This window comes from Neovison vison, chromosome 12 (assembly GCF_020171115.1).
Source record: "Neovison vison isolate M4711 chromosome 12, ASM_NN_V1, whole genome shotgun sequence".
NCBI classification, from domain to species: domain Eukaryota; kingdom Metazoa; phylum Chordata; class Mammalia; order Carnivora; family Mustelidae; genus Neogale; species Neogale vison.
The window spans coordinates 120,564,934-120,575,113 of record NC_058102.1 but is presented as its reverse complement, the minus strand read 5'-3'; the positions used below and the strand labels follow the sequence as shown (position 1 = coordinate 120,575,113).

Here is a 10,180-nt window from a genome sequence, read left to right as displayed (position 1 = left end):
ACTTCCTTGCCTGATATCTCAGTCAGTCTCCCACTGAGGCCAGCTCCCTTCCCCCCACAGGCTTCAGCCTCCAGGATGAGGGTCCCCACCTCCCCTGAAGCAGATGCCAGGATCTCTTTGAGTCTTTTGAATCACAGACTCAAGGGCTGGGCATTCCAACAGCAACTCCTTGGGTGCGGAATCCTGGAAAGGCCACTCCAAAGCTGTCTCAGCTGGCTCTGCTTCTGTAAAGGTTTGCAGACGCCAAAAACATCTCCAGTGCTCCAGGAGGAGCAGCCAATGGAAGCCGCAGCTGAGACCCCTCCCATGCCCCCCCACAGGGGGCATCCAGGTCTCCTGCCTCCCTCCCTCCTGGCATGCCTGGCACAGACGTGAGGAATCTGGTGGCTGGCTTCAGGGTCTGTAGAACCCTCTCTGTCCTGTGGTTCCCAAACAGAGCCTCAGCCGTTCCAAAAATGGCCTGGAGACAGCTCTTTCTGGCCTCCTGTCTCTCAGCTGCTGTGCTCCTGACCAGTGAGTATGGAGAGGACTGGTGTTAGGTGAGGCTGTTCAACTGGTCCAAGTAGAAAGAGGGGGTGTTTACTGTTAAGAGGGCTGTGCCTGGTGTGTATGTGTGAGTGTGTGTGTGTGTTTGTGTGTGTGTATTGTAACACAACATAGAAAGAACAGCTTACTTGGTGGTTTCCTGGGGAGACTGCTCTGGGGCTGGGATGTGAGGGTTCCAGGGACCCACACTGGGGTCTGGTAAGTCACAATGGTGGGGAAGGACTCCCAGCCCAGCTCTGGGTGAGGGGCTCCCTTTGAGGTGCTGTGTCCCTCACCCTGTGCTCTCCCACAGTGCTGCAGGAGGGGACTGGTGCGTCAGTGGGTACCCGGCAGGTGGCAAGACAAGATGTCCAGGAAGGTGAGTGCAAGGGCCACCTAGGGGTGCAAGGCAGGGAGGCCAGCCACTGTGGTGGCCCTAGCAAGCCTGGGTTGGTTGTGACCGGCCTCTCTCGGGTTTTAGATGTGAAACAGAAGATCTTCATGCAGGAATCAGATGCCTCCAATTTCCTCAAGAAGCGGGGCAAGCGGTCCCCCAAATCCCGAGACGAGGCCAACGGTAAGTTTGCTGGAGGTCTGCCTTCTGCTTGCCCCTCCCATTCCTTTCTCACAGTCAGCTGGGCTGTGGGGACTACAAGGAGACCAAGGAGGGCCTCCACCTAGGCCATTGGGTATCCAAGTGATGGAGGCTCTGAATTAGGAATTCCACATTTCCTCAGCTGCAGGTCACATCATGGACTACACTGACAGGGTAAGGAATGAAAAGGGGTAGTGCTACATCGAAAGCACTTAATAGAGACTGAGATGCCTCCCAGTATCAGGTAGTTTCAAATGGAAGCAGAAATAGGTTCTAGTCAGGAGAGAACACAGTATCTAGGTGTGTGCTTTCTGGGGGTATCAGACAGTGCCTCAGGCACAACAGCTACCAACAGCACTAGAGGAAGGGAGAGGGCACCTGGGACTGGGAACTGGGACTGTGGAGTTGGTGACAGCTTCCTCTCCTTGGCCCCAAGTTTCCTTATTTATAAGCCTCTGAAATTGTAGTATTCAGCCAGTAGTGGTTTTTGTTTTCATTTTTTATTTTGGTTTCCAATGCCTCTGGAAGGCTTTTGAGCTTGAAAGTGTGTCTCCCTCTCAGTCTGAAGTAGGCCCTGGCATCCCCTGCCTGGCAGGGACCCTCATTTCCATGACCTGCTGACCCTTGAAGGCGTCTGAGTTTTTTGCCCTTGAACTAGATTCTTCCAAGGACTCTGAGATCTGTCTCTGAGTGAGTCTGTGGCTTGATTCATTACTTGCGTGTGTGTCTGAATAAACTCTTTGTGTCCCTCGGCACGCTCAGCAAGGCTTACTTGCTCAGTAAAAATAACAGGACTGTTTTCAAATGATGAAAATTTGTGGAGATGAAATTCCTTTCCCCCAGCCCCCAACCAACTGGGTAAGTACGAATTACACTGGGAAAATCTCCAGGCCTCACCCAACTTGAGATTGAGAAGTTAGCAAACATCCAGAAACACAGGAAGATCTATGATGAAGGCTGGGCAGTTTTTGATGGAAATCAGAGAAGCAGCCTCTTCTTGTAGGAAAGGCAAGTAGTTTCCATCCTCATAAGCTGATTCAGAACCACGAGGAGTGTGATGAAGCCAGAGGTCCCTCACCTCAAACAGAAGCTGTGTGTGTCAGTTGTGGCGGTCCAGGACAGCCTGGTGAGGACGTTAGGATGCGCCCGAGTCCCATGCATGGACAGGAGAACAATGCTCAGTTATGTCTCAGGCTGGGTGAAAGGCAAGTGACAAAGATAGGCTGGAATCTGGAACCAGGAAACAGGCACCTGACATCTCTAAGCTTCAAGGTGAAGATGCAGGAGGTTCCTTTAGGATGACAGGAGGCACTCAGAATGAAACGCAGAAGCTGAGAGGGGATGTACACAATGCATGGTGTCAGTGTGGCATTTTGTCCAAAGAATTAAATTGTTCCTAGCCCTTGCTGAGTCAAGGGCCCCATTTGTCATGCTCCCAGAAAGGCAGTTTGGGAAGATGGCTTCTTTTTTGAAGTCCATAGAAATGGAAGATGCTTCTTTAGGAATTGGTGATGCCTCATTAAGCACTTGCTTCCTACACTCCAAACCCCTTTCTCTCCCATCCCCATGGGGTTTCTGGGACCTGGAGCAATACTGGAGCTCAGGGTGGGTCATAAGGGGGATGATAAGGTGAAAGGTGTGTTCTGGGCCAAGTAGTGAGTGTGGGCTCTGGTTTGTCCCAAGCTATGCCTTGACCAACTGTGTGACTTTGATTAGGTCACTGAACCTCTCTGAGCCTCAATTCCCTCCTAAGAAATGTGTGGATATGGGGCAAGGGGGGTAAGTGTGGGGGAAGGACTGGAGAACCAATTCCTTCTGCCAGACTCAAGAGTCCTACAACTGTATCAGTAAAGACATAGTGTGGGAAAACCGTGGGATTTACCTAAGAAATCTGCACTAAGACCAATTCACAGGTAACTGGATTTTTTACTCTGAGTTAAATAAAATAATGTAATATAAATAACAGGTATTTAATTAATTCACTTATTATGGTAGGCCCCTTAACTTTCAAACATTTCAGATGGTTCATGGTATTAATTATGAAACGCTCCATTGTTTGTCCTAGCACCACTGTAATATGGGGTGGGGCAGGAACCCAACGCTTCCTCAGTTTCTCTGCTTCCATCATCACTGGTCTCCCGACTTCCTCCTGCACAGCTAAGCTGATGGGGACAAAGGTGCCTGGGTCTCCCCTTTGATGTGATCATACCAGAGGAGTGTGAGGTGTCCTTGAGGGACAGTTCCTGCACCAGACATGGCCTTCCTACTGTTGTGGATTTGTCCAGTTGAAGCCCAGTTAAAAGCAATTGTTTTGATACTAAGAGAGTTTTCAATAATTTCCTTCAGACAACCAGAGCTCTCATACCAAAGAGGTCAAGATTTAAGGCTAGAAATAGATGAACCTGGAAACTATTTTACACCAAAAGATCTCCCAATCTAGAAAGACTTTTTTCAGGCTAAATTGAAGCAAGTGAGGATCAGCTGCACCTGCTGGTGAAGTGTGATATGGTGTTTGGGTGGGGTGGGAGTGCAGAGGGGATTCCCACTGGGGCTCAAGGTGCTGCTGGGGGGCTTCACTGTTCAACTGGCAAGGAATGGTCACCATATTTATACATTCTTGGTGACAGTTTTCAGTTATCACTGGGGGTATTTTTTCTGACCACAGAGGTATGTGCCCCAATGTTACCATGTCCGACTCTTGGTTTCTGCTCAAGGCAGGGTCATGAGATCAAGGCCATGGTCAGGGTTATGAGATTAATCCCCATGTCAGGCTCCATGCTCAGTGTAGATTCTGCTTGAGATTCTCTTTCCCTTTCGCCCTTCTCCTCTCCCTGTTCTCTCTCTCAAATAAATAAAATTTTTAAAGAAAAGTTTATAGCCAACTTTACTAGAATGCATTGCTTTACAAAATAAGGGATACCAGAAGTCGGTATCTTCAACATCAGGAAGTCGGTATCTTCAACATCAGGAAGTTTACCTGATCATCTCATATTCTGCACCAATTCCCTATTGTTGTGTGTCAATGGACCCCAAATTTAGCAACTTAAAACCATATTTACTGTCTCCTAAGTTGCTCAGCAGTCCAGATATGCCTTAGGTGGGGGTCTCAGGCTCAGCACCTATTCCAGGCTGTAGTTCTCTCAAGGCCCAACTGCAAGATCTGCCTTCAAACAAGCCTCAATGCCTTGCTGACTATCCGTCAAGGCCACCATTTTCTTGCCATGAGTGGGCCTCTCCGAAAGACCGCTTACAACATGGCAGCTGGCTTTGCTCAGAACGAGATTCCATCATGTCTGCCGAAGAGAATCATTAAGGCCAGCCCACACAAAGGGAGGGAACAGCCTAAGGACACGTGGATACCAAGGATCCTTTCAGATCTTCCTACCTCATTTTTTCATCCCCAACATCACTGTGCCCTGTATACATTTCTATCACAGCAGCCATTCTGCTGGGTATGATATTTTTGTATTTTTCTCCTTATCTGGATTATAGGCCTCTAAAATAGAGGGATAGAATCTTTCTTACTTGCCTTTTTAATCTGTTCCTGGCACACATTTTGGCTGTGACAGCTGCTCAAAGATGGACTTGAAGGTATTAACTTGAAATTAACTTTATTATTTTAAAATAATTTTATTTATTTTTTGGAGAGAGGGAGTGCATGAGAGAGAGAGAACACAGGCAGGGGAGGGGCATAGGGAGAGGGAGAAGCCCAATGGGAGCTTGGAGCCCAATGTGGGACTTGATCCCAGGACCCTCAGATCATGACCTGAGCCAAAGGCAGATGCTTGATTGACTGAACCTCCCAGGCATCCCCAATGTGAAATAAACTTTAAGATGATTATTCCTTCTAGAATTCATTTCTAAATTGGATTTCTAGTTTCTAACTGACCCAGTATACTCAGATGCACCACTAATTTTATGAGTGAAGCTAAACTGCTTTTCTCATTTGCAAAACGTGGTGCTTGGATGGGGTGAGTTCCTGGTTCCTTCAAGTTTTAAAGTCTGTGCCAGGAGTAAACCATCTTCGCGAAGCCCCCCAAACCACCTCTCCCCACCAGGTTCAAGTTTCTCAGGCCAAATGATCAGTATTCCTGTCCTCCTAAATGCGTGCCTCTGCCCCCATTCTTGCTTCTTACCGTTTCCCAGCGGAGAACAGGCAGAAGCTGCGGGCTGACGAGCTGCAGAGAGAATATTACGAGGAACAAAGGAACGAGTTTGAGAACTTCGTGGAGGAGCAAAATGATGGTAAGAGCTCTTCAGCCAGTGTCTTCGGGGAAGTGGGCCTCTGGGGGGAAATAAAAAGTTGCTTCCACTTCTCCCTAAATTTGAATTAGAAGAGGGACGGGTAAGAGAGGCTCTTTCCTCAGTTCACATCTACTGGAGTCTTGAAGGAAGAAAGTCACACAAATGGCTACAGAACTTGAGAAGGAACGGAAGAGGACACAACACCTAGATTTCCACTGGCTCTGGGAATTTTTGGCTGATCATATCTTCTTCCACTTGGGGATTGAGGTGGTGTGCCCTGTCTTAGTGCCTATGCTAGTGGGTTAGCTCTGGTTACAGGTGTGTTGGAAAGATTTCAAACTCACTTTCTACTCCCCTGGATTCACAGCAACATAACAGCTCTAGGAACTACTCATTCTGGCTTCCATTCACCTATTCACTATCATCAGTATCTTTTTTTTTTTTTTTTTTTTTTTACAGATTTAACTTACTTATTTGGCAGAGAAAGAGCACAAGCAGGGAGAGCAGCAGGCTCCTCCCAAGCAGAGAGCCTGATGTGGGGCTTGATCCTAGGACCCCGGGATTATGACCTGAGCCAAAGACAGACACTAAGTGTCTGACTAAGCCACCCAGGCAGCCCTATAATCAGTATCTTATCTGACCGTTGTAACCAAACCAGGAAATCCGACCTCAGAAAGCAACTCACCCACAGTGTTGGGCACGCTCTAAGTTTTATATGCTTTGCGCAACTGCTCTTGTCTTTCCTAAGTATCTTATCTGACCGTTGTAACCAAACCAGGAAATCCGACCTCAGAAAGCAACTCACCCACAGTGTTGGGCACGCTCTAAGTTTTATATGCTTTGTGCAACTGCTCTTGTCTTTCCTAAGCCTAGGCTTTGTGTCAGGGTCTCTTGCCAACAAACGACACACTTGATTCCCTGCCTCGGCCCTAGGGCAGATAAGCTCCTGGCCCAGCTCAGGCAATGTTGATTTCACCAATGCCTCAGAGGTGACAGCTGGGTGTGGGCTTGGGCGGGGGCAGAGGGAGGTGCTGTTTCTGAACCAGACTCCATGGCATGGGATGGCACTTTGCATCAATTAAGTGTCCTCAAGTGTCACTCACACCAAAACTCCATAGAAATACTTATTAGGGCTGAGGCTAGCAGGCCAGAGTGTATATTTATGTTTATTTCTGTTTGGTCTTTCCCCCACACTTCCGGAAGAAAATGCTCCTGGGCAAGCTCCTGAATGTATGAGAGTTTGGGCAAAAGGCCCCAGTTTAGGTGACCTTTGCTACAGAAAGTCCTTGATTTTCATTCTGATGTCATGAGCCTCCTGGCGTGTATGCTCTGGTTGATTTGGGAGATAACATTCTCTGAGGGCTTCTCTTGGGAACAGGATAAAATCACCTGGTATTCAGGGGCTGCAGGTCATGCCCACTGGCTCACAGGTGGCACCTGAGCCCTGCAAACAGGATCCCACCAACTCAAGCTTTCCTGGGAACATCCTGGGGTGGGGAGATAGTGCTAGGATGTTGTAACTCAGAGGCAAAATATTTCTGTTTGGACAGTTGTTTACCCTGGTGGAGAGTTTGGGGAGAGGCATTTAAAATATGAGTATGTGGCCTGAAAAATTCCTTCAGGGTTTTTTTGTTTTGTTAACTCACTGTATTAATAATAGGACTTTATTTTGAGCATTTGTAAATGTTTCTAGTCCCCATACCTAGCATCTGCTTGGAGAACACTCACTGTTTTCCCTTTCACAATGAATTAGGGTGAGGGGCCAACACTCAAGTTTAAAAAACTCAGGCTTAGAAAGGGTGCCTGAATATCCAAGGTGCCATGGCTAGTCAGGGATTTGAGCCAAGGTGTTTGCCAGCCAAGAAGTGTTCTTACAAATGAAGGATGATCGGGTTCATGGAGGTCTTGGGGGACCTTCTTCCATCTGGGAATTAGTCCCTGAAGTGGGATAGAGTGAGGAGTGAGGTAAGGAGGGCATGCCCTCCCTGCCCCAGTGCCCCCGCAGCTGGATAAAGAAAGGAGGCAGAGGTCAAGCAGGTCCAGCCTGCCAGAGGGTAAATGTTGATGTGAAACACATTTCAATTCTCCTCCTCTGCCCTCACCTCTGACCCCTCTGAGCGGCAGCACCAACTGTGGTAGCCGGGTTGGTGAAACCTCTCCTCCAAGGCAGCACGTTCAGTCCTTCGCTGATGCCCCCACATACTCCACAGTCAGGATCCTGTTTTTTGATTGGCGATTTTTCATTTGACCATATCACCTATTCTCAGAATAAATGGCAGCAGCTGCAGGTTTGTCCCCACCCCTTAAGAACAAATGCTAAAGAATGACTGTGGATAAATGAAAGGCCTAGAATTTCCGAAGGCATAAGTTTAGGCAGGTGACCTTCCTGAGAGCTTGAGAAGTCAATCTTGCAGGCCATCAGCCCATTTGGGACACCAGAGCTGTTCTGGGAAAGCTGTGGCTCCTGGCTCTTTCTCTACTCAAAACCACCAGTTTGATGAGGCAAAGATGCCTTTATGCCTTTGAGTTCTGAGTCTGGAAGTGTCAGGATAAACAGTGTGTTGAGCTCCTACCCCTGAGGTCTGTGTGGGAGCCAAAGTCTGCTTCCACCTTCAAAGTCAGAAGCCTGGGTCGGCCCATCTGGGCTTGGCCACATGACACCTGGCTTGGCTAAACGTGCTCAGGCACAGGTGGTCCCTTACACAAAAGCCAGGCTGTTTGGGCCTTTGCCAGGGAGAACTTCCCTTTGTCTAAGTGAAATGGTATGTGAAGAAAGCAGCATGACCTAGAAAAATAAAATCAATTCCTATGCCAAAATCATGCTCTCAGGATTGGCAAAGAGTAGCCGATCTATCTGGCCTAAGAAAGGTCGGAAGACCCAAAGCTCCAGCTGGGGCCTCACTCTAAGCTCCAGGCTGTCCTGGGGTACTAAGTCCCAAAGGCAATTTCCAGCATCAAGGGTAGCACCGATTCCAAGCTCAGAGAGGAAGGAAACATACACAGCAGCCATGATGCCTGAATACCCAGCTGTAACAAGGGGTCCTTCTTGTCGAGGGCATCTGCTCTCAAGAGGGCTAAGGACCACACGGACACACATTTTCTCTGCATCCTGTTCGCCCAGTGCTCCTGTTCGCCCAGTGCTCCAGATAATGAGGTTCACAGGCTTTTTGATGGTGAAGCCCAAATTTGGAAAAAAAAAAAAAAAAAGTATGACTTTTGGGGTCTGAATCCTTGATACCATTTTTTTCTGTTAGAACGTCCTTTCCTCCCAACATTTTCCACAAATACTTAAAAACTGTGGTAAAATTTACATAAAACCTGCCATCATCACCACTTTTAAGTGGACAAGTCAGTGGCATTTGGCTCGTTCACACTGTCGTGCCACCAGCAAGACTGGATTCCTAGAACCCTTGCATCACCTCAGAGATGAACTCTGTACCCATTATGCAACAGTTAACTCCCCATTACCCACAATCCCTGCTCACCTCTAGTACATTTTGTTCTCTACCAATTTGTCTGTTCTAGGTATTTTATAGAAGTGGAATCACACAGTACGTCTCTTTGTGTCTAGCATAGACACATTAACATTGAACGTGTTTCAAGTTTCATGCATGCTGTAGCATGTTATTAGAACGTCCTTTTTATGGCTGAATAATACATATGTATGTGTATAACTCTTTGTCCATTTATTTGTCCTTGTTTTCACTTCTCTTAGGTATATACATGGGAGTGGAATTGTTGGGTTATGTGGTAATGCTGTTTACCTTTTGAGGAGTCTTACGGTTGCCTTTTTACACACTGAGGGACTTGCAAAATCTGCTTGTGCTTTTATGGTCCCTAACAAAAACAAGCATGTGGACTTGGCATCAGGAGCTTAATCTTACAATTGAACAAAGTTGTTACCCAGAGACATGTCTGATTAAAGACAGCAAAATCAATACTTTCTTACTAAAAACTCCCTTCTGTTCTTTTTACCCCTTTACTTGGAAAAATTTCAAACACATGGATAAGTATATAGTTCAGTGAACCCCCATATAACCACCACCCAGAATCAATGATTATCAAATTTCCCTCCACTTTGCTTCACCCACCCCCTTTCTGGATAGTTCTTAAAACATAATTTTATTTTTAAAGCCTGAGAAAAAATTACTCATAATGCAATCACTTCCATAATGTCATTTTTTAACTAAAAAGCCTGTTGTCTCTTTCTGTTACCGTTTTGTTCTCTTTGTACTTCATTTCTTTGTTGTTGCCTCTCCCCGCTTTGTGGGCTGTGTAAGTGAAAGAGCACAGGCGGGGACATAGGTCTTCATCTTGACTCTACTGCCTACCAGCTCTGTCTCCTGACTGGACTTGGCACCCAAAGTGACCCAGCATTCTGTCAGGTCTTTAAACTCAGACATTCTGTTCTGCACTGTTTGCTCATGTCGCCACAGGGTAGGTAGTTTGGATAGATGGCTGCCAAGAACTTGGTGGCTTTCAGAGAGTCCTCTCCATGCTAACACGACCATTTTATCTCTGTTCCCCAGAACAAGAAGAGAGAAGTCGGGAAGCTATCGAGCAGTGGCGCCAGTGGCACTATGATGGCTTGTACCCATCATATCTCTATAACCGCCACCACATCTGATCTCATCTTGACAGACCACAGTGGAGCCTGAAACTCACTACCCACCCCAGGTGTTTGAACAACACTTCCACATGAACAGGCGCCTTCAAAGGGTCTCAACTTGGGACCTGCTGTGGTAAACACACATGCCTTTTGCTCTGATGGATTAAGATACCCTGGCTTTCGCTTCTTTGCAGATGATTTTCAGA

At 47.2% G+C, this 10,180-nt stretch overlaps 1 protein-coding gene across 1 annotated transcript; it reads left to right on the top strand.

Annotated features, from left to right (window-relative positions):
• The first annotated feature begins 361 nt into the window (after positions 1–361).
• Positions 362–10,073, top strand: UCMA (upper zone of growth plate and cartilage matrix associated). The gene is made up of 5 exons (XM_044226924.1): positions 362–513; positions 839–904; positions 1,007–1,102; positions 5,267–5,365; positions 9,895–10,073. The coding sequence occupies exons 1-5, from the start codon at positions 456–458 to the stop codon at positions 9,990–9,992; spliced, it is 417 nt and encodes a 138-aa protein (XP_044082859.1). The 5' UTR covers positions 362–455; the 3' UTR covers positions 9,993–10,073.
• The last annotated feature ends 107 nt before the right edge of the window (positions 10,074–10,180 follow it).

Coding starts and splice junctions, on each gene's coding strand:
- UCMA (XM_044226924.1), top strand. CDS start 456: ATGGCCTGGAGACAGCTCTTTCTGGCCTCCTGTCTCTCAGCTGCTGTG. Junction 514..838: donor AGCTGCTGTGCTCCTGACCA/GTGAGTATGGAG, acceptor GCTCTCCCACAG/TGCTGCAGGAGGGGACTGGT. Junction 1,103..5,266: donor ATCCCGAGACGAGGCCAACG/GTAAGTTTGCTG, acceptor ACCGTTTCCCAG/CGGAGAACAGGCAGAAGCTG.